General features: G+C 50.2%; 1 protein-coding gene across 1 annotated transcript in view; it reads left to right on the top strand.

Moving 5' to 3' along the window:
* SHANK1 (SH3 and multiple ankyrin repeat domains 1) overlaps positions 1-23,769 on the top strand; it is a 1,748,119-nt gene that overhangs the window by 1,229,125 nt on the left and 495,225 nt on the right. Inside the window, exon 18 of the mRNA XM_085616131.1 lies at positions 20,414-20,494. Coding sequence (XP_085472257.1) covers positions 20,414-20,494 — 81 coding nt within the window. The remainder of the gene's footprint in view (positions 1-20,413; positions 20,495-23,769) is intronic.

Genomic DNA, 23,769 nt, shown 5'->3' with positions numbered 1-23,769 from the left:
TTGTGGGAGCGGTCCCGAAAGCTTCTTGAGGCCCAGCAGTCGGCTCCGTGCCGTTCGAGGTCCCAGTCGCGTGGGATGTCGAGGGACTGGTCGCGGAGTCAACACCACTCCTCAGGTAAGTCGAAGCACAAGAAGAAATCAAAGAAGCATCGTCGCTCTTCGATTTCTCCCCATCCGTTGGCCGATGCGAAGAGGGATGCAGGAGGTGTCCCTCCTGTGGCTCTGGGTGCAGAGCCCGAAGGGTCGACTCCAAGTTTCCCTCCCTTTCCGGGACCCGGAGCCACTCCTGCTCAGCTCCGCACCTTTTATAAAGCGATGCATGCCATCTTTAGGCAGCCCGACTCCGCTGGTGCGCCTTCGGGCCTGCATACTCGGCTGGGGGCCCTTGGCCTTTGACGCCGGTGGCTTCGGCCCCAGCATCACAGGGTCCCCTTGGATCCAGCCCTGGATCCGGATCGGCATCGGTTGACCTAATTACACCTCCCCCACCGCTAGTTGCACCTGCACCATTTCTGCAGCCGATGTAGGATCCGGCGCCAACAGGCACTTTTGTGCCCCTGTTCCACCCTGATTCTTTTCGGTCAGATTGGCAACCATAGGAGGGAGAGGAGGACTGGGAGGGGTATGGAGATCCTTTAACTGACCAGTTGGAGTATGATCCGGACTGGCGAGAGGAGTTGGGGGTGCCAGTGGTCTGGATACTTCTCCAGAACTAGGCATGTTGTCTCCTCTTACCGTGACTACAGAGGAGGGAGCGTCTTGCGCAATGGTGTTGTGTAGGGCAGCTGAGGTTCTCAACCTCAAGCTACCTACAGTGGCGATCAGGACTAACCTCCTGACTGAGGTGCTTCAGCCGGCAGCAAGCTCTTCTGAACCCCTGCTGCTGTTTAGTGAAGCCCTCACTGACATCCTTTTGGGCACCTGGTCCAGGCCCAACACAGGGGCTCCTGTGGATAGGATCATCGCAAGATACCACCGCTTTGCTCTGGGCGACCCCAACATCCCTCCCCTGAGAGCTTGGTGGTCCAAGCCGCGACGTGCAAAGGCACCTTCCCTATCGCTCCACCTGATAGGGAATCCAAAAAGCTGGACCATCTTGGGAAGAAGATGTTTTCTTACTCCAGCTTGGGACTGCGGTCGGTAAACACTACATGTTTGTTGGGCCGTTACTCCCACTCAGTGTGGGATACAGTGGCGCAGGTGCTGCCCCAGTGCTTGGAGGAGGCCGGGCCGTACTCTCCTGTGCAGTTGCCGAGGGGAGAGACGCAGCCAAGTTCACCATTCGCTGTGGACTGGACACCGCTGACTCGCTAGGCAGGACGATTTGAACTTTGGTAGCCCTTCGACGCTACACCTGGCTGAGGTCAACTGTTTTTTCAGGGGATGTCCAAGCTACCCTTATGGTTTTATTGGTTAGGGGTATACCCATCAATCACCCTCCCGTTTACCTGGGTATCTGGAACGCAATATATAAACAATTGGTAAGGAGGAAAAGATAAACAAATGTTTTTAGACACGGATACCTTTAATTATCCTGTCATCTGCGTCAAAAAATTCGCATTTTCGTTATTTGAACATTTAGGATAGTAACATCCACAAATAATTGAATAACTTTGTGAACCTTCTATAAAACAACAGTTGTTTTATAGAAGGATCACAAAGTTATTCAATTATTTGTGGATGTTACTATCCTACATTGCCTCTTATGAATAATTTGGAAAAGTGATGTTCCCTTATGCAATGTCTGCACCTTCTAGGTAGTCCACACTATTGAAAGGTGGCTCCACAATAAGAAAATTCTTTCGTTGGACAGTAGCTTTAGTTTGTTGTCTTTTTAGCCGTAGAGGTGTTAAGTGTAAATATATGTTTTTTGTATATGCTCAATGATAAAATGTTCAAATAACGAAAATGCGAATTTTTTGACGCAGATGACAGGATAATTAAAGGTATCCGTGTCTAAAAACATTTGTTTATCTTTTCCTCCTTACCAATTGTTTATATATTGCAAGCTACCCTTATGGGCATGCCCTTTGATTTCCGTCGCCTGTTCAGCGACGAGCCAGACAACGCGCTAGAGCGCTTCGAGGACTCTCGGGCTACGGCCAAGTCCTTGGGCCTCTCCATCACCTGCCCTGTGCAGTCTGTTTTTCGCCCCTTTCGTGGCTACAGAAGGGGTGCCCGCCACGTTCCGCCCAGAGCCAGAGGCCGGCACAAGCTGTTCAGCACCTGCGCGGTCGGGTACATGGGACCCACTGCAGTGGGTCTGGGGCCATCGAGCAGGCCAGACCACTACAGCCCTCTCTGCAGCAGCCTCCAAACCTTCCTAGTCTGACCTTTCAGGGCCACAAAACGCCAGCGGGCGGCAGGATTCGCCATCACCTCCATCACTGGCACACCATCACGTCAGACAGGTGGGTTTTGCAGATAGTCCGAAGGGGCTACCCCTCCATTCATGCCACCTCAGCACCATTGCATGTCGGAGGATCATCTGGCCCTTCTCCAACAGGAAGTTTCGTCACTCTTGGCCAAGGGAGCCATCGAGCGAGTTCCTGCCCCAAAAGTAGGTTGTGGTTGCTATTCCCACTACTTTCTAGTGCCCAAGAAGGACAAAGGTCTGCTTCCTATCTTGGATCTCAGGAACGTCAACCGCTTCCTCTCGAACGAGAACTTCAAAATGTTGACACTAGCTCAGGTCCTGTCTGCCCTCGACCATGGAGACTGGATAGTAGTGTTGGACTTGCAGGACTCTTATTTTCACATCCCTGTCCTGCCAGCCCACCGGCGTTACCTACGGTTCATGGCGGGGCACGAGCACTTTCAGTTTACCGTGCTCCCCTTTGGCCTTACCAGCACCCCTCAGGTGTTGGTCGTTGGTCATCTGCGCAGATCAGGGGTTCCAGTCTTTCCCTATCTCGACGACTGGCTGTTGAAGGCGGGCTCACCCCAGGCTGTCATCTCCTACCTCCAGACTACGGCCGATCTCCTGCATTTGCTGGGGTTCACACTTGACTCCCTCTCAGAAGCTCCTTTTCATCGGAGCAGTTCTGGACACGACACAGTTTCGGGTTTATCCTCCCACGCAGCGGGTCAGGGATATTCGGGCTATGGTTCCGTACTTTCAGCCTTTATCCCGGGTTTTGGTCAGGATGACCCTGAGGTTGCTGGGCGTCACGGTCTCCTGCTGGTAGATCATGCCAGCTGCCATATCTGGGCTCTGCAGTGGGATCTGAAGTTCCAGTGGGCGCAGCATCAGGGGAATCTGTCCGATTGCGTTCAGATCTCGGAGGCCACCGCACGTCAATTGCAGTGGTGGCTAACAAACCAGGATTGGGTCAATGTCAGATCCCTCTCCTTTGTCCAACTGGAGTACACGGTGCTGACGGATGCATCACTTCTGGGATGGGGTGGCCACATGGGAGAGACAGAGATCACAGGTCTCTGGTCTCCGGCGGAGTCTGGGCTCCACATCAACCTTCTGGAGCTTCGGGTGATCCGTCTTGCATTAAAAGCATTCCTTCCCTCTGTCTGGGGAAAAGTGGTGCAGGTGTTCACGGTCAACACCACCGCCATGTGGTACTGCAACAAACAGGGCGGGGCGGGTCGTCGACCCTATGTCAAGAGGCTTCCCGTCTCTGGACATGGCTGGAACATCAGGGCATATCCCTGATGGTTCAACACCTGGCAGGTTCCCTGAACGCCAGTGCGGATGAACTCAGCCGCAGGTGCAGGATGGATCACGAATTGCGTCTTCACTCGTAGGTGGCGCAATGTCTCTTTCAACAGTGGGGAGAGCCTTGGTTAGATCTATTTGCCACCGAAGAGAACGTGCAATGTCAGCAATTCTGCGCGTTGAAATTTCCGAGGCAGCACTCGCTAGGCGACGCATTCCATCGCGAATGGAGTTGCGGTCTTCTATACGCCTTTCCGCCTATACCACTTCGGCCCAGAGTACTGAAGAAGATCAAGTGTGACCGGGCCCAAGTCATTCTTGTGGATCCAGATTGGGCACGAAGAGTCTGGTATCCCGAGCTGTTACACATGGCCATCGATCCTCTGATCAGACTGCCTCTTCGGGAGGATCTTCTGTCGCAGCAGCAGGGGCGCGGTCCTCCACCCGAACCTTTCCAGCCTCCTCCTCCTTGCGTGGAGATTGAACGGCGACAGTTGACAGCCTTCGACCTTCCTCCCGAAGTCTGTGATGTTATCTTGGCAGCCAGGCGTCCCTCCACTAAGACGGTATACGCCTGCAGATGGAACAAATTTGTGGTATGGTGCACTTCAAAGGCTGTGGATCCCCTTTCTGCCCCTCTTTCTGAGATTCTCTTGTTCCTCCTGTCTTTGCCCCAGCAGGGCTCTGCTCTAGGCACTCTATAGGGCTACCTCTCAGCCATTTCAGCCTTTCTTAGGCTTCCTGATCAGCCTTCTCTTTTCAAGTCTCCTGTTTGAAATTTGCTTCCTTAAGGGCATTACTCATCTTTTTCCTCCTGTTCCCTTCGTAATGCCTCGGTGGGACTTGAATTTGGTTCTTACCTACCTTATGTTCGCTTCCTTTGAGCTGCCTCATAACTGTCCTCTCAGACTTCTTACTCTATAGACTTCTTTTCTGGGTGAGTGAGCTGCAAGCCCTTTCTTTTCTGGCTGTTCATATGGACAAGGTCGTCCTCAGAACCAGCCCTTCTTTTCTTCCCAAGGTGGTTACTTCGTTCCACATTGGTCAAACCATCACTTTGCCCACCTTCTTTCGGCCTCCGCATTCTTCTAAGGAGGAGGAGTGGCTCCACCGTCTAGATCCAAAATGTGCACTTTCATTTTATTTGGATCGCTCCAAGCATTTCCGGGTGGATGACGAGCTCTTTGTTGGTTACGTGGGCGACAAAAAAAGGTCTGGCCGTGCACAAACAGACCATCTCTAGGTGGGTCGTTTTGTGCATAACAGCTTGCTACTCTTTGGCAAAGAAGGAGCCTCCAGCGTGGCTGCGCGCCCATTCCACCAGGGCGACTGCAGCTACCACTGCTTTAGTACGCGGAGTCCCCCTCAATGACATCTGTCAGGCAGCTACGTAGACATCTCTGCATACGTGGACATTTCTCCACACGTTCACGAAACACTACTGCCTGGTCAGCCAAGTCCGGAGAGATGGCTTTTTTGGCTGTTCTGTTCTCCAGGACTTTCTGGTGTGAACTTAGTTCGCAGACCCACCTCCGGGGTTGGTATTGCTGGTGTATCTATTCTAAGGTAAGGAGTCTATAACTAATTGTCTCTTTCAGATGAACAAGTTACTTACCTTTGGTAACGATATATCTGTAAGAGAAATAGATTAGTTATAGATTCCTTACCGCCCCACCCATCCTCCCTGTTCTTCGAACTGACTTCTAGGGTCAGGGAATCCCTTTCAGGGCCCTAGTTTCTTGCACCAGTGGTCAGTGTCTTGCTTGGCTCTGCGCTTCTGGCATGGAATGTTGTGTAAAAGAACTGACGTCAGCACGTGAGGGAAGCATCTAAGTAGCTGCCGCAACGTCATCCCGGCGACCACGACGCCAACAACGAACGCGGAGCCGACCGACGCTACCTTTCGACGCGTAGGGGTACTGCTGACGAAAAAATTCTCCGGATCCAGTCTGACGCCTGGGGGTAATTCTAAGGTAAGGAATCTATAACTAATCTATGTCTATTACAGATATATCATTACCGAAGGTAAGTAACTTGTTCTTTAACAAGACTTATGGGTCCACCTTTTGAACCCTTACATAAATGTCCCCTCCAATTTCTCTCTTGGAAGGTTGCTTTTTTGATTGCTATCACCTAACTGAGACGTGTAAGTAAGCTTAAGCCATTAACATTAGAAGAACCATTCTTCCAATTTTAAATAGAGATAGGTTTGTTCTTCGTACCAACCCAAAGTTCCTTCCAAAAGTAATTTCAACTTTTATCATTAACCAGTCAGTTGAGCTACCTGTTTTCTTCCCTTAACTGCAGCCTGAAGCAAAAAGAGCTCTTCATACATTAGATGTCAAAAGCGCATTAATGTATTATATTAACAGAACAAAAGATTGTTGCTAAACAAAACAATTTTTTTTTGCTTTTTCTCCCCCTCGTAAAGGGAAACGTATCTCAAAATCTGGCATTTCTTGGTGGATTGTTAAATGCTATATTAAAGCTAAAAGAACTTTGTCTATACCTCCTAGAGCCCATTCTACTCGTAAAATAGCAACATCGATGGCCTTTTTAAGTAGCATTCCTATAGCTGACATCTGTAAAGCAGCTACTTGGTCTACACAACACACATTTACCAAACATTATTGTGTGGATGAGTTGGCACTCCAACAAACTAATGTAGGACAGGCAGTGCTAAAAACTATTTTTTTCAGACAACTACAATGCCCACCGATTAACCACAGCTTTGGGAGAGTACTCCTGTACTGTCTATGCAAAGCATGAGTAGCTACAGCACACATGCCTCAAACAGATTGTTACTTACTTATGTTTCTTGGGCCTTGCTATCCATCTTTGGGTCACCCCCTCTCCCTGGCGCGCCTTTGGGCCCCATAGAGGGGTAGGGGCTCAGATTAAGAATTCGCCTGCGGGTTCTTCCTCGGCGCCGGTCGAGAACCCTGTCTCCGATTCCGGAGTCGCTGCGACTTCGGGGCATGGCCCGGAGGGGCATCCTCCTCCCACGTCCAATCCTTCCATGTCGTCTTCACACAGCCCTTTGTGGCTCCCTGTGTCAACGCCTGATGAGGCTGCAGCTCTTGAGCCCGTTCCTCGGTGGAGGTCGTGCCGACGCTGGTCCGACGCCGGACGGACGAGGCTCATTCGGGGGTTCTCGATGTCAAGTCAACGCCTTGTGATGCCGGTGACGCCCCCGGTTGTTCCTCGGTTGGTGGAGGATGTGGAGACCAAAACTGAGGAGGCTCCTGTGGGTTCGCCACCCTCAGGTTTGTTTCGCTGTCCCCCGGACCAGGTGCCCAAGTACCGGTAGGGCCTTGGATGTTCTAGGGTTGTACAGCCACCGCGTTTTGGTGGCAGGATTAGCCTCCTGCCGTCTCCCACGGATGACCTGTTGTCGCCACCTCGGATGGCAACTGTGGCTAGTGCAGCTTTTACAAGGGCGGTTCGCAGGGCTATGGACATTTTAAAAGTGCAGCCCCCCCTTCTCTCTGCCCTCTGATCCCTTGCTGGATTTACTCCACCAGGGCACCATGGAAGTAGAGCCGTTGTTGCCTTTTGGTGAGTCGTTATACGACACTCTTCTGAGGACTTCGGCGAGGCCCTCTTTGGGGGACACAGTGGATCGTGCCATTGCGCATAGACATCACCCTGCTCCAGATGACCCTGCCTGTTTGTCTCCCCACTCTAGGGCTCAAGGGCTGGTGATTCAGGCAGCTTCTGTCTTGTTGCCTTCTGCCCCTCCTCCGTTACTCCCTCCCACTTGGGAGTCTCAATGGTTGAAGTTGTGTGGCCGTTCTGTATTTGCATCCATCAGTGCAGGCCTTAGATCCCCGAACACATCGTGTATGTTTGCACGGGTCACTGCGGCTCTTTGGGACTTGGTCGAGCACCTCCTCCCTTCTCTCCCGGACGGTCCTCGGTCTGACCTGGATCGGTTGATTCGTGACGGCCGGGAAATGGCCCAATTTTCCATCCGCATGGACACCAATCATTCGGTGAGTCGCGCTATGGGCCGCCGGTCTATTGCTTTCCATCGCCATGCCTGGCTGCGCGATGTCTGTTTCCCTGACAATGTCCAGGAGCATCTTAGGGACTTTCCCTTTGATGAGGTCGCCTTGTTCGACGGACATGCAGACTCGATGGTTCAACGTCTCATGTCTAGCTTTCCCTGAGTTCCATGGTTTCTACTCCTTGTGTAGACTTTGCATTTGGTTTCAGTCTTGTCACTGCTTTAGTTTCCATGGGTTCCATGGTTTCTGGTCCTTGTGTGGGCTTTGCTTTTGGTTGCAGTCTGTCACTGCTTTGTTTGGTAAGTTCCGCCTCTGTGTTCAAGATGTCATTAACCGGAGAGAGTGGCGGCTTTTAGCCGTCTTGTCCTTCTTTTGCTGCAGCTGGCCAGCTGTTTTTGCTTTTCTTTTTGAGCCCTCTGCCTAAGAGCTCGTCTCAAGATGTGTCCCTGGCTTTTGTAGGGATGTGCCATACCATATGCGGGGTACTTGTTGGCTATTGTATAGCCCTGACACGGGAAGTTTCGAAGGCTTCTGTGGAGTCTTTTGCAGCATGATTCTTTTCTGTCTATTCTGGGGGTCTCCTGCTTCGCCCCCTCTTCCTACTGTGGTAGGACGTCCTCTCTGGTGAGACCCACGGGTTTGGTGTAGTTCTCTTCTGGGGCTTCTGGATTGTCCTCTACGGGTTTGGCCGTAGTTCTCCCCTGCCTTTGTGGAGACCCTCTTCCCTGAGGTGGTGTTTCGGCTCCGTTCCAGAACAGTTTCTCGGTGTTTGTATACACACCTGATGTGTTCGCTGTCACAGGCTGCCAGTGGTGTTCCTTGCGCCTCTGTCTTGACTGCATTCTATTCTGGTCTGTTCCTGGTGTGGGGAAGTGTTTTACGTCTTCTCTCATGGCTCGGGCCAGTGGGGTTTTTGTCTATGGGCGGTGGAATGTCCTCCAGCTACGTCACGGTTGTGAGTTGCCTTGTTTTCTATTTCCATATGCACTTTCCTGGCAGGGACTCCGGACCCTTTGATGATTGCCATGCTGAGGGTTAGGTGCTTCTGCTCCTGGTCTCCTCTGCTGTTTTCTGACTCACTGTGGAATAGTGGTCTGTGTCCCACTCCAGGTGTTTCTCTGGTTGTGGGTTCTCAGTCTACACTAAACGCGATATTACCTTCTTTTCTGTGTGTTTTTCGCTCTTCCTCGTGGGTGTGTGGTCGGTGTCTCCGACTGTGTCACGGGAGGACAGGACATCTTCCCCATTAACGGGATGCTGTTGCTTTTTGGTGTCTTGACCTTGTTGTGACCCGCTTCCAATGGTGCTGTTGGTGCCTCTTGTGGATTCTCTTTTACCTGGGGCATGCTCTACGAGTCCTTCCCCTTGCTTTCAATTTGGTTATATACACGCCGCTATATGTATATATCTGATAGAGACTACTAGCTGCAGATTCCTTCACGTAGAATTATCCCCAGGCGTGAGAGTGGATCCGGTAACTTTTTGCCACAGCATCCCTGCGCGCCAGGGGGCGATACCACGCGACTCCGCCTAGGCGTCGTCCGTGTACATGACGTCAGGGAGGTCACATAAGCCCCACCCGGCGCGCCTACATCAATTTTTTCCTTTTCTGCATGCAACGTGGATCCGGTCTTGCTACGGGCCTGTTTCGGGCCCTTTTTTCTTCATCATTGTCCTTCTCTTGGTTGAACAGTGTGCGAATGCCTTCGGGCTTCAAAGCTTGCACGTCGTGTGGGCGTCTTATGTCGGCGAAGGACCCTCATCGCATGTGTATGTGGTGTTTGGGGAAGGATCACGGCACCACGGATTGTGAGGCGTGCCAACAGTTTAAGCCGAAGTTGTGGCGGGAGCATGAAACTTCCCTTGGCGCGTCTCTCCAGGTCGTCCTCCTCCCCTCGATCGGCAGACGGCTTCAGATACGGCCGTGATCGTCATCATCACCCTTCCCTGATGTCACAAGAGCGACGCTCACCGGTGGGTAAGTGTCGCAGTTTGTCCCCGGGGACAGGGTTTCGGCCTGCCTGGGGCGTGGACTCTCTATGGGTGATGCGGCCCCGCGTGTCATCCTACCCACCGTTTCCCGGTGATGAAGCGTCGAGAGTCCAGATGGAGACATACGCGGCGGCTTTGCAGGCATCACTGGCATCTCCTCCTCCCCCTTCCCCTTCCCCTCCTGGGGTGTCAGCGGTTCCCTTGCCTTGCGCGGGACCTTCCGCGGCACCGCCGGTGGCTCCGGCCGCAGCGCCGACTGGGACAGATCCAGTCTTGGAGGATGTGGTGCTGTTGGGGTCCCTCCTTCACACCACGGTGTCTCTGCCTCGCCGCAAACTCCCGCGGGAGTCCCTGTGGTGTCGCGTGAGGTCGCCGGGGCTTGGGTCGCATCCCCGAGCCCCTCTCGGTCCCTTGACAAAGTGTCTAAGGCGGGGGTGACGCCACTACGGCGCCGGCAGCTGCTGGACCGGGTGGCGCCACAGGAGTCGGTGGACTCTCCTCGTCCCGCTTCGGGTCGAGGTTGGGTGCGAACCCCTCACCCTCCTCCGGGACTTTCTCGTCCCTCCATGCAGGCGGCTGCCTCGTCGGAGGTTGGGTCGGCCCTGGCGGTGCCGCAATGGTCGCCGGACCACCTCTGTCATATACTGGGACGAGGCTGGCGAAGGGCTTCGTGTCACTCCCCTGGTCCTTCTCGTCCCTCCACGCAGGCGGCTGCCTCGCCGGAGGTCGAGTCGGCGCCATTCCGACGCCGCCCCCTGTCCACTGTGACTCCCCGGCGCAGTGTGACTTCGAGGAGCTCTATCCAGCGTCTCCTTCAGGGCAGGCTGGCGTTACCGCTCTGCCTCAGGCGGCGGACTCTACGGCTCCTGACAGGCGTCGAGTTACGGATTCGTCTTTGGACGCTCCCTCTTCTCCGGAGGCTGCCTGCATATTGGTGTCGTCCTCCCCGGAGACTGGCCGCCGAGTGGTGTCTTTTTCACCGGCATCGTCAAAGGGTGGCTCCCCGCCGTTTCTGAGGCCGCGGTGTTCGCCGGAGGAGCGGCAGGTCCCCCATTCCTCGGCTCCTTCTACCTTCCAGGTCTGGCCCCTGCCCGTTCCGTTTGGCTTGGGGGACGGCCACCTTAGTCTGCAGCTGTCGCCCACGGAGGAACTGCTTTATCCGCCGCGGGGCCCTACAGAGGCGGGTGTCCACGGCGGTGGATATTCTGCGCATGGATGACCCGATTGCTAATTTTCCGATGGATCATCTCTTGGAGGTCCTCCACCAGGGCTCTGGTGGGAGGGAGATCTTGCTTCCCTTTGAGGGTTCGCTCCTTTCGTCCCTGATGGGGGCTTGGGGGCGTCCTTCCTCAGGTGATCCGGTACCTCAGCACATTCTACATCAGCACCTTCCGGCGCCGCGTGACCCTGCTTGTCTCTCCCTCCATCCCTCTGCTGGCTGGACTCTTGGGGGCGCAACATGTTTGCCTCGACCAGCGTGGCCCTGTGGGCCCTGAACACCTTGTGTGTCCTGGCTAGGGCCTCCTCTTGTCTGTGGGACTCGGTTGAGTCTTTGGGGTCCGCAGCTTCTCAGGAGACTGTTCAGGCGGACTTACGGTGTCATGTGCTGGATGGACGCGAGCTAGCGGCGTTTATCCTTCACTCTGCTCTGGACATCTCGGAGGTGCTGGGCCGGGCCATGTCTTCCTCCGTCACTCTCCGTCGCCATGCTTGGCTTCGGGACGGCGTCTTCCTCGAAAATATTCAGGAACGGCTCATTGATCTCCCCTTTGATGGTAGCCTGATGTTCCATGCCCCAGCTGACTCCGCCATCCAAAGGTTCCTGGCGGGGCTCCGTCCTCCTCCTCGCCCTTATACTCCTCCTCCTTCTCCTCCAGAGTGATTAAGGAGTTGTGCTGGTTCTGGTCCTTCTTGGGACGGTCGCTCTTGCGGTGGAGTGTGTTTTCTGGCCATTGAGTCCTCCTTGTGGGGACTTTGTCAATGTTGCTGCTGGACGGCCCTTGTTCGCTGTGTTTCTTGCTAGAACTGTTACGCAGGCTTGGCCCAGAGATTAGACCTTCAGTTTTCTTTGGGCTGATTGTCAAGCCGTTCGCGGGGTGTTTTCCCTGTGCCTCTTTTGTTTTTCCGCTGTTGCGGAAGTTCTTCCAAAGAGGGTTTCCATGTCTTGGGACTTAACGTACCCTATGTGGGGTAGTGGTAGCTGTCATACAGCTTGCGCTCTGCTGGGGAGTTCTGGTGGCCCTTTGGTGCCTGTTCTCCGTGGCGTTTCTGTATGTTGCTTTGCTTCTTGAGGGCGTGTGCGCGGCCCCTCTTGGGGGTGTGTCCGGCCTTTTCCTCTTCTCCCTGCTTGGGATAATTCTGTGCCCTCCCTTGTCAGGTGTTGCCCACTCGGTCTTTCTGGGGCCCTGGGCTGTTTTTTCTGTTCTGGCGGCTTGTCTGTTAGCGCCGCTCTGGTTTACCTGTTGCCTTTCATCTGGTGTGGCTTCGCCTTCTTTTCCCTCGTTTCTTTGGGCCCTCTGGGCTCTCCCCCAGGCTTTGGAGGGAAGCTTATTGCCTTGAAGGGGTGTGGGGTACATCGGCCTCTCTGGCCTGGCCCTTGGTTCCTCTATCGTGAGTGCGCCCCCCCCCCTTTTTTCTTCTTCCCCCATCCCTCTGGGGTCGGTGGTGTTCTGCTTGTGGGGGGCTCCTCTTGCCTGGGAGGGGCCAGGTTATTGCCCGGTCCGCAGGTCTGGTCCCCTGTGTGACCCTCTGTCCTGTTATGGCTGGGAGGGGCCTTTCACAGACCCTCCTTCCCTGTGGGTATTAAAGGGTATCTATTCTACGTGAAGGAATCTGCGGCTAGTAGTCTCTATCAGATGTACGAGTTACTTACCTTCGATAACTATGTACCTGGTAGAGACGATTCTGGCCGCAGTTTCCTTCACAGCCCGCCCTTCCTCCCCGTTTTGCGAGGACCTGTGGGTTGGTCTCGGCACTCGCCTCCTGGTGGAAGGCTGTGTTTCTTGTGAGTGCATTCCTTTGCTCTAGGCGGGTTGCTCCGCCTTGTTGCTGTTCCTTCCTCCCCTTGGTTCTCTGGAGGATGGGGTTATGGTGCTCCTGTGCCCCGCTACTCGGGCTGCTTTTGGTTTTGGGGGGGGGGGTGTTTACCTTCAATCTCACCCCTCCCTCCCTTCCTCTTGCTGCTGGGGGTCCCTGCCCCTCTACCGTCCTCTTTCTGGGGGTCACCTGGCCATGCCCTGCCCTTGTTCCTTGGAAGATGGTTGCCCTCTGTGCTGGGGTGGCTTGGAGGGTTGTTGTTGTCCTGTCTGTTCTGGGGCTGGCTCCCCTTCCCTATTTCCGGGTGGGGGTTGTAGGCCTGCTACAGGTGTCCTGCCTTTACATAAACCTTGGGCTTTTACATATAGTTCTCATGGTACACACTGTATCCTTGTGTGTATCCTGTCATCCCCATGCATGTTTCTTCTGGTAGCCACGGTTCTGTATATCTAGGCATGATGACGTTGTTTCCTCACCTTCCTTTCTTGGCATCCTCTTTAATGTATGGTTAGTTTGTCTGCTCTGACGCTGACCTACTGTCTTGTCCCTCCCTTGGGACGGTGTCTGTTGCGGGTCCATGGGATCTGGTGTGCAAATGAAATTCTTATTGCAGAAGTTTCTACACATTCTTCAGTCTTCAGTCTACACATTCTTCAGTCAGTGTAAAATGGAAGAATGTGTGAAAACTTCTGCAACAAGAAGTTTCTACACATTCTTCCATTATGCACTGACTTTGTTGGTTTTGTGTCTTTCTTTCTTTCTTTCATTCCTGCCTGGACAGCTGAGGTCTCACCTGTCCTCTGCAGGATTGTGGTGCGTTTGACTCCCCTTTACCATAGCTCCCCTGCGGAGCTTCATGGGTCTGGTGTCAGCCGTGCTGACATATGCTGTCCCCACTGTGTTTTGGTCAATTTTATTGATGGCCTAGTTCTCTTTGGAACTTGGTGGGTTTCAGTCGCAGACTCTCCTCCAGTGGGGTATGGCTTTGGCTCTTAGTTAACGAATCTGCGGCTAGATGTCTCTTTCAGGTGAACAAGTTACTTACCTTCGGTAACGATTTATCTAGTAGAGACACAGTATAGCCGCAGATTCCTTAACGCCCACTCATCCTCCCCATTCTGCGACGGCCTTTCAGGTGGGGTTCTGCCCACTGGCCCCCTTACAGGAGGCCCTGGCCTTCTTGAGGGGTGCTCTGGCTCGCCTGCCTCTGAGGCAGGGTATGTGGCTCGGTTCTAGCGTATTGGATCGCCACCCTTTCTCGTTTTGGGTGGAAAGGTTGCGGGCTGTCACTGCTCTCCTGCCCAGGGTTTCTGGCGTAGAGATCCTATGTTCCTTCCACCCTCCCTCCACCCTCTTCTTTCCCCTCCATTGCCTTGGGGCCCCCTTGTTTCTGCTGCAGTCACTTGGGTTGAGGTTCTATTTGCCTATGTTGTTCTTCGTAGGTCATTGTGGGGAGCATGGTGCACGTGCTCTGTTGTTACTCACTTATGGTCACTCGCCATGATGCATGTTGTTCTAGTCTTGTTGTGCCTTCCAGCTACGCCCTGTGGTTAAAGCTGTCTTTTATGCGCATCCATTTTGTGGTTGCGCACCATTCTTCGTTTGTCAGTGATTAATTTCCACTACCGTTGCCTCTTCGGAGGGGCGTGGCTCTGTGCCTGGGCGGGAAAGTTTCTGGTAATGGGGGTTTTGGTTTGTTCCCTTCTATTCTTTCACATACTGAGTACTCTTTCAACATGGTCCCTTCGAGTGTTGAGTACCCTCTCATGTGGTGAGGGCTCTCCTCATTCTATGGTCTCTTGTTCTTCTTTTTTCACAGATTTTTCTTCTTCTTTTTTCACACACTGTTCCTATACTCTCACAGTTTTTGTAGTGGCTCCGCGTTGTGGCGCGGAAACGTTTCCCCCAAGAAAATTTACGGCAGCACGCTGGGGGGGATCTACATGGCTCTACTGACGCCACTTCCGTGTATGACGTCAGGACGGAGCCGGGCGACACCGCTCCCCGGCGTGCAGAGGTACTGCTGGGAGAAAAAGTTTTTTCCAGATCCAGTCTGACGCCTGTGGGAATATTCTAAGTTAAGGAATCTGCGGCTAGACTGTGTCTCTACCAGATACATTGTTACCCAAGGTAAGTAACTCGTTCGTCAGTACTGCATTTTCTGCAAGCTGCCTGGCACGTGCTGGAGTCAGTGGGTTTGTTGTGTTGCAGTTACTGACACCGCTGTGATTAAAGTGGTCTTCATATGACAAGTGTGTCTCGCGAGCTGTTTTGGAACCTTAGACCTGCCGTCAACTGGAAAAGATATGAAATTCAAAGCAGGAGAGGTTGCGCCTTGTAGTGAGTGAGGTATGTCGCATTCGGTGGAACACAGCCAGAGTGACCTTTGTTTGGGGTTCTGTAGGTATGTGTGTTTTTTCACATGTTCATAAGTCGCAGTGGGCAAGCTTGTACAGTGGAGGCTTGTGGCAATTCAGTGGTTGTATTTATTGTTGGGTAGTTATATGGGTAAATATGGTACAGTTGGAGTGCAGAATACAGTGGCAGTGCATATTGTTGTCTATTGCACTGGGTGTCTAAATTGCAATAAATGTGTGTGTTTCTCTTGACAGAGGTGGATTAATGATTGACATTGGCAGAAAGTTATTGTTAGTGAATCTGAACTGCTGTGGGTGTATTGGTTGTAGAGAAATGCAGCTGAGAAAAATGTTACAATGGGTTTGGAGATCAATAGCTGGTTTGTTGCTGTTGGTTTTATCTATAGGTTGATGAATTACGGCCGAGCTGTGGTTTCTGTGTGAGAGGATTTTGCTGGAAGATATACATTGACAAGGATCCAAAACACCCTTTGCCCAGACATTCATAGATAGATGCAGGCGGGTGGAACGCTCTTTAAGGAACCCTTGGCTGTACCCATGGGGTCTTACTTATGGAAAGGTATGCCTGAGGGCGAAATGGTAACACCACATAGAGGTGCGGGGGAAGAAGCACAAGCAGCATGTACACTCTAGTGGAAGCCAAGAACCCGGCAATAGTTAATATACACATAGTAATCTTCTCTTAAATGAGAAAACAAATTACTTTGGCAGGAAATGAAACTAAGTGTAACTAGGCTGGTTAATTTGATAACTAAAAATGGGTACAATTTTAAAGCATCAATAATAGTTTAATTTATATAAAACTCCCTTAAACACGTGAATAACCATTCCACCCAGGTTAAAAAAGAGCAAGCGCCATCAAAATGATCAGTCTTAGGTTTCTACCAGAGTGCCAAAGAGAGCCAGTGTTGCTGAGCTGAGAAGCGATCAACCTGCATTGGAGGCCTTGAACTGCTAAGGAGAGTTATCTTGTGGCATACCAAGCATCTCCAGAATGAAGCTGTCCGTCCTTCACAGAGCCCTGCAAGTCCTCAGTAGACTATGATGGCTGGATTTGCATCAGCCAGCAGAGGAGGTTTTGAAAAGTTACAAAATGCTCGCTGGCACTCTTTGATTCTGCAGTTCTGTTTTCCTTTCTTCATCCTGCTTTTTCGTTTCTACAAGACTCTGGGGAGATAGCACTGGTTCTTTCCACCTGAGAAATTTCTGGTTTAGGACAGGATGCATGGTTTTTCCTGTCCCTTTGGAAGTAAAGGCAGTGCTTATAAATAACAATATTCCTAACTGAAGTTGTTACCATTTTTCTGAGCAGTAGCTTGCACAGGTAGATTAAGGCTTCAGAAAGTGTTGCACCTTGTCTTCTGGATAGGCCTCATGACCTGAGCAGGCATCTTCTTCTGATGCTCAAAGCAAGAGGATCTTCGTTGCTACCAGCACTACTTCACTTGGGTTCCAACAGATGGCCTGGCCTATGATTCTAAATTTGCTACAGAAAATGCTAATGCTTCTGGTGCTCAAGGCAGTACGTAGACAAACTGGCTTTGAAGCAGTTTTCAATCCTATTTGGACTCCTGGCAAGTAAAATAACTCTTCAGCTGTCATGCAGTACTAAAGATACCCACAACATGTTTAACGCCTTCGCTGCCAGACCCCCCTCCAAAACCCCCCGTGGCAAGCCTTTTTTGGCTATTTGGCATATTTTGCGTGTAGGCCCCCATACCGTTTTGTACATATAAGGTATCCATGCCAAATGCATCCTGAGGATTCCAAAGATATTCAGGGTTGGTGGATTCCCCTAACCGAGAAATTAGCCAAACTACAGCTAAATTTGGTGGGGGCCTTTGAAAAAAATGGGGAAAAAGCACTACAGAAGAAAGCATCTGTTTTTTTTCCCTGCAAATGATATCAACGAAGGGTTTTTGGTGCTAAAATCACCATCTTCCCAGCTTTCAGGAGCAGGCAGACTTTTGTCAGGAAACCAACATTTTCTCGACAGTTTGGGCATTTTACTGGCACATAGCCTCTTTTTCCTATTTTTTGTGCTTTCTACCTCCTTCCAGTTCTTGGTTGAAATAGGTGTGACACCAATAATGGATCTCGGAAAACCATACATTTCTGAAAAGTAGGTAGGATTCTGAATACAGCAAGGGGTCATTAGTGTAGATCCTTAAAGATTTTCCTATAGAAAGTAACAGTTGTAATAAAAAATATTTAAATTGAGTTGAAAAAAACAGCCATTTTGCCTACCTTTTCAACTGTAATTTCTTCAAACTATGGCAGGTTTTGAACGTAATATACGATTACCTCCACTGGACCCTTATGGTTGCGGGGATATATAGGGTGTGTAGGTTCATCAAGAACCTGAGGTACCCAGAGCCAATAACTGAGCTGCACCTTGCAATAGTTTTTCATTGTGTACTGGGTATACAGCAATTTATTTGGTAAAATATAAAGAGTAAAAAATAGGTATCAAGGAAACCTATGAGTTTCCGAAATGGGAGCAGGATATGGAGTTTTTGGTACTCATTATAGCATGTGAATTATCTGTCATTTTTCAAAATTACTTCTTTTTTACACATTGTATGACATTTGGAATGCAGAAATGCATAGAAAAACAAGTAGTAATAACACTTATTCTGCTATTCTGTGTTCCTCTAAGTCTCCCGTAAAAATTATACCTTACTTGTGTGGGTTAACCTAGTGCCCGTGACAGGAAATGGCCCGAAACGCAACATTGACACATCATATTTTTCTACTGACGCTTTTCTTTTTGTAGTGTGCCTAGCTGTGGATTTTGGGCCATAACTCAGTCGACACCTGAAAACTAGAAACCCAGGGGAATCCAGGATGGGGTGACTTGTGTGGCTGTTGCCATGTTCTGTTACCCAAAATCCCTTGCAAACCTCAACATTTGTCAAAAAACACATTTTCCTCATATTTCTGTGATGGAAAGCTCTGGAATCTGATGGGAGCCACAAAGTTCCTTACAGCCAGCATTCCCCCAGGTCTCTCGATAAAAATGGTGCCTTACGTATATGGATAGGCCTAGTGCCTGCGACAAGAAACGGCTCAAAACGTGACGTGGAGACAGTGCATTTTTCCACTGAAAACGGACCCTTTTTTTGCAATGTTTCTCGCTGTGGAATTTGGGCCCTAGCTCATCCGGCACCTAGGGAAATCTCGCGAACCTGTACATTTTTTAAAAACTAGACACCCAGTGGATCAAGGATGGGGTGACTTGTACTGCTCTCACCAGGTTCTATTACCCAGAATCCCTTGCAAACCATAAACTTTGTAAAAAAAAAATTTTTCAAGTAAAAACATTTTCCTCACATTTCTGTGATGGAATGTTCTCTAATCTGCAGGGAGCCACAAAACTTCCACCCACCCAGCTTTCCCTCAAGTCTCATGATAAAAATGGTACCCACATGTTTGGGTAGGCATACTGCACACGACAGGTAATGGCCCAAAACGTACGGTGGAGACATAAAAATTATTGATCACAAAACAAACTAGTTTTGCAAGGGAGTAACCTGTGTTTTTGGTCCCAGAGTTGGTGGCTATCTAGGGAAATCTACCAAACCCAGACATTTCTGAAAATGAGACACCTGGCGGAGTCCAGGAAGGTGTGACTTGCGTGGATCCCCCAATGTTTTCCTACCCAGAATCCCCTTTAAACCTCACATTTAGCTCAAATAAAATCTAATTTTCCTCACATTTCTATGTGGGAAAGTTGTGGCATCACCGGGCTAACACAAATTTCCTACCACCCAGCGTTCTCCCAGGTCTTTTGATAAAAATGGTACCTCTGCTTGTGTGAGTGGGCCAAGTGCCTGCGACGGAAGTTCCCAAAACCTTTAGTGGAGACATTAAAATTATCTATCACAAAACTACCTGGTTTTGCAAGGGAGTCACCTGCCTTTTGGGTCCTGGGCTCCGTGGCCATTTTTGGGGTCGCACCCCGTAATCATCATTATAAAAAACAAAATCTGAATCCGAAACACGTATAAAATATGCCCCCCGGGGAGCGACCATTGACTAATGGTTCGCTCCCCCAACAATAAATAACTAATCCCTGCTTGTCCAGTGGTGTGGGTTCGTGCTCCATGATCGCGGCCCCACCTGCGATTGGGGAGCAGGAATACACTTCAAACAGGCACAGGGACTAGGAAAACCTCTTTCCTTCCCCCCTGTGTCTGTTTTACAAAAACAACCCCCACCTTCTCCCTCCCCCCCAGAAGGAGTCTCTGGATGCCAGCACTTCCCCCTTGGTTGGGTGCCAGGACGCAATGGTTACGTCCTCGGCACAGCAGCACTTCAGCCGAGTACATAAAAATAATGTCCATGGTACCCAAGGGGATTAAGAGCTTCTCCAAATCTTAATCATTGAAAGGTGGCACTTTCCAGCCCTCTTAACCAACAAATAGGAAATACAGCCACCTATTGCAGCAGAGTATATATCAGAAACTCTCACGGATGTTGCTTTGTGGCTCATTTATGCACATTGTGCATACTATGACCTCAGAGTGACTATCGAGAGCCCCTTTGGAAACAGCGCCTCTGTTCCATTAGCCAGGTAGCTAGGTTTGCTAGGTGTCAGCTACATCACAGGACTTGACTCCTGACTGTCACAGAATGCGCAGAAATCCTGCCCTTCTGCTTAGGCTAAAATTGTTCTGCAGGATGAAGGCAAGTTTCATAAGTACCCATCATGCTTCTGCGGGGAACAATTTTCAATTATCTTTCCAAAATGTCATCAGGGGAAATGTGCCAAACCACATGTCTTTAATTGCAGTGTTTATTAACAAAAGTAAATCCAGACATTATTTTTCATGGCTAGATAAAGTACAACATTCCAAAACTGTTAAAACTTGATTTTAGCCTTTCCGTCACAGTTTTCACATTAGTTAGAGCAGTTTAAAAAAGCTGTGGACTTCTATTAAATGGATAGAAAAATGCCATCTTATTGTGTTGAGAAAGTGTATTAACGTGGTATAGAGAATCAGGCTAGACTGTCTGTTACATCACAGATCATGTTACAAGTGCTACCAAAATGTCACCATTCTTAATTGCACTTTTAAAAGTTAACTGTGGTCTTGCATAGCTGGCTACAACTTCAGGTGTACACCTTGTGCTAAGCTTGCAGATGTTGGGTATTTTGTTTTGGGTTTTAGTTGAGAGGAAGTTGGTTGGCTTTATGTATTATGCAGTGGGTATGCTGTGTGTATGTCAGTTTTGGAAGAGTTGAAATATCTGATTCCCAAATGCATTTTGGCATAACACCTGTATGCGTAGCCAGTTATCTGTCCTGTTTTCTCTAATTACAGCACCCCAGCAGAACCGGCGTGTCACCCCTCCTGCAATTTCGCTGCGTTCCAAGTCTATGACCTCTGAACTTGAAGAAATGGGTAAATGTCACTTTGTTAATTGTGTTCTAATGTATTTGTCTCTCTTTGCTATGTTTCAAATACACAAATTATTCATTTAGCATTTATTTCTTCCATCACTTGGCATGAAAAACATGCATTTGTGGCATGTGTTGCTGCAGATACACATGCTGTGCATACTCCTCTGCCATCTAGTGTTAGTCTCGGACATTTGCAACTTCTTCAAAAAATCTTTCGAGTCACAAGGTATAGTGACTCGTGCTGTGAGTGGTAATGCGCATGGGCATCAACTCCATTGTTAATTGTTTTCTTCCGCTGCCGGGTTCAGACGTGTATCGCTAAAGGTCCGAGTCGACACCATGCGATGCTCGTTGTCGGGGCATTTTGGTTCTTCCTCGCCCGTTGGCAAGAGACAATCATGTTATGCAGCCGTGTCATCTTTCGTGGTTCCGCGTTCGCCCAGTTTGGGGTTTCACCCCTCCCAGGCCCTTCCCATGAACATTTGTCCTTGAGAATGCGCAGATTGTGATGGAAAAGACTCCCTTTCAGTACTGTCCACAGTGCCACTTGAAGTACTCGTGAGATCACCAACCTCTGCTTGCATCAGGAACATGACGAGACCTCCTGCCCCGCCTTGGTTACTGTCCAAAAATACAATCCGGTTCGTCACGATCGTCCACTAGCTCGACATAAGAGTGTACAGCAATAGGATGAGAAAACCCTTACCTTTTCAGAAAGGATATCAAATCAGACATCACCCCTTCCGCCAACCAACCAGCTTCTTTCAGCCTGAGCCGAGTTCAGAACTTCAGAAAATGTTGACTCTGAGTATGGTTTCCCATTATTCCTGACCCCAGGTCGACCAGCGCCCCACCGGGGGTGGGGTGTTGAGTCCACTACTCAACCAACAGTATTTTGGTTCACCACTGCCTCTCAGTCATGGCCGGCACTGTCATAATGCTTTGAAGCCGACTACATCTTTGGCACCAAAACAGCCACCCAATCCCATTCCCTCTTTGGCGCCAGCTGCTCCATCAAAGCCATCAGGTTCCTCGGCGCCAGTACTGAAGGCCTCCTCGGAGCCAAAACACCACTCGATGTTGAGACCTGCCTTGAAGCTGAAACAGCCTTCGACATCTAGTCAACCATCCACAGTTTATTTCTTAGTGGACTTCGAGGAGTAGGACTTCCCAATTCTACAGCACTTACAGGAGGCATTGGACATGTGGCAGAGAAGACTGTTTATCCACCTGAAAATGAACACATTTTCTGCCAAACCACTGCCAAAGGTGCAGGAGTCTCTTCCTTGCACAAGGAAGCTTTCCTTTGAGAAGCAGCTCACTTTAGGGCCCCCACCAACTCCAAAACTCAAGAAACATCATTATAGGGGCACAAGTCCTCTACTCTCTTGTCGCTCCTCCTCCATCCCCTCTACCCCCTCCTATTCCTCCTTCACCACTGCCACCACCACATAGGCACCTCTGCCATCTTCACCAATAACCAAGGGAGCCCCCACACTCGTTCTATGGGAGGGCATTCCTGTGGACCCTTATGACACCCCATATGACCAGGAGCCCCTGGTTGATTCCTGGGATGATTAAGGCGTGGTTCCCCCAGGTGACAGTGATCCAGATCTCTACCCAACAAAGCTCTGTCCTCCTAATGACACCTTCTTTTACCATGACGTTATCCATAGAGCAGCCACCCTGCCCATGCTCAAGAGCAAGTTAGAGTCTGCCCAGGACACCTTTAATGACCCTCTCAAGGCCAGAGTGATTACTCTGAGGGTGTGTAAAAGATACAAACCCTGCCCGTCAGACCCACCTTACATTCTAGGTCAGCTCCCACCAGGCTCGTTGTTTGTGCATACTGCATGTAAATAAACAAATGCCCAAGGGACTGGAGATGCCTCGCTGCCCACTCAATGGCCAACTTCGTTGGTTTACTCTCCAGGTATGAAAAGGTCCACTGGAATGAGATGGGGGATCTGAGCCAACTCCTCCTGGATCAGTATAGGCAGAGGGCCCAGGAGTTAGTTGCAGAGGGTCAGACAATCTCTAACACCACCATTAGGTGTTCACTAGAAGCGATGGACTTGGTCATGTCTCTGGATGTTATTAGCCTCTTGTATGACTAGTATGAACAGCTGTCCTGTCACTGGCTCATTAGATTTAGGGAAGATACTGACCCGTCTTCTCCAATACCAATTTCTGGCTTTACTTCACCCAGTCTAAACTTTTTTCAAATTTATCTCAGGCAAACTCCAGATTCAGCTGCTCTTTAAAAAGGCGCAGTACCAGATCAACATCCTGAGGATCAAGAGGGAAACCACAAAAACTCTGTTTCTCTGGCTTTAAGCTAGAAGTCCAGCAGCATCTGTTGAACCAGCCCTTTGATGGGGATTGTCTTTTTGGGTCTCAGGTTGAGAAGATGCTAGAAAAGATCAAGAAGGACTTGGACACAGCTAAGACAATTGGGGCTTTTTAGTCCCCATCGCCACACTGCTTCTTTCGTAAGTCCCAGTTTCCTGACAGTGCCAAAGCCACCTCTCCAGAGGCTTCCACCTCAGATCAGAGACAGCAACAGCAAGATTCCAGAGGTTACTCTAGGAGTGTCTATAAAGGGTATAACTCCAAAGGCAGGTACAGAGGGGGTGCGTTAAAAGGTTCCATGCCCCCCAAACAGTGACTCCCTCTCCCTTCCCCAGACCACATAACACCTGTCGAGGATTGAATACAGGGGTTATCCAGTATTGGGGTATCTTTCATAGATTCACATGCCTGAATCATTCCCCGTCGCCGAGGCGGGAGTCCCACGGTAAATACAAAAGTAGTGCCAAGAGTAAATAATAGTAGTAGGCTAAAAGAAAAAGCCTAAGGCCTAAGTCTTAGTAGCCTATCTACATCATTATAGAAAAAAGAACCAAAGATTGGTCCCAGGCAATCAGCTGCCAGCACCCTCCAGAACCTTCCCAGCAGAGGCAGTTCTCCTCAGATTTTCACCGCACGTCGTGTGTGAAGGGAGTCTCCCTGAGCTCTGCTCAGTTTCTTCAGCTATTACTACTTTTTGGAACATACTTCATTTCTCTGACCCTATTAAGGCAGTAATATGGCAGAGTGGCAGGAAACAAGGTAATAGACTACGAAATATGTCTAACCTTTCCTCAATAACTCTCACGTTCTGAGAGATGAGGCTATTATTGAGACTACAGAGACTTTCATCTGTCACTTCTGAGGAGAACGACGAGGATTACTTCACCTCATAGGAGAGGGAGGTCAAAGGGAGAAGTCGCGCCA

This window comes from Triturus cristatus, chromosome 7 (assembly GCF_964204655.1).
Source record: "Triturus cristatus chromosome 7, aTriCri1.1, whole genome shotgun sequence".
NCBI lineage: Eukaryota > Metazoa > Chordata > Amphibia > Caudata > Salamandridae > Triturus > Triturus cristatus.
Note: the sequence above shows the minus strand (reverse complement) of the source record. Positions and strands in the feature narration are given on the sequence as shown.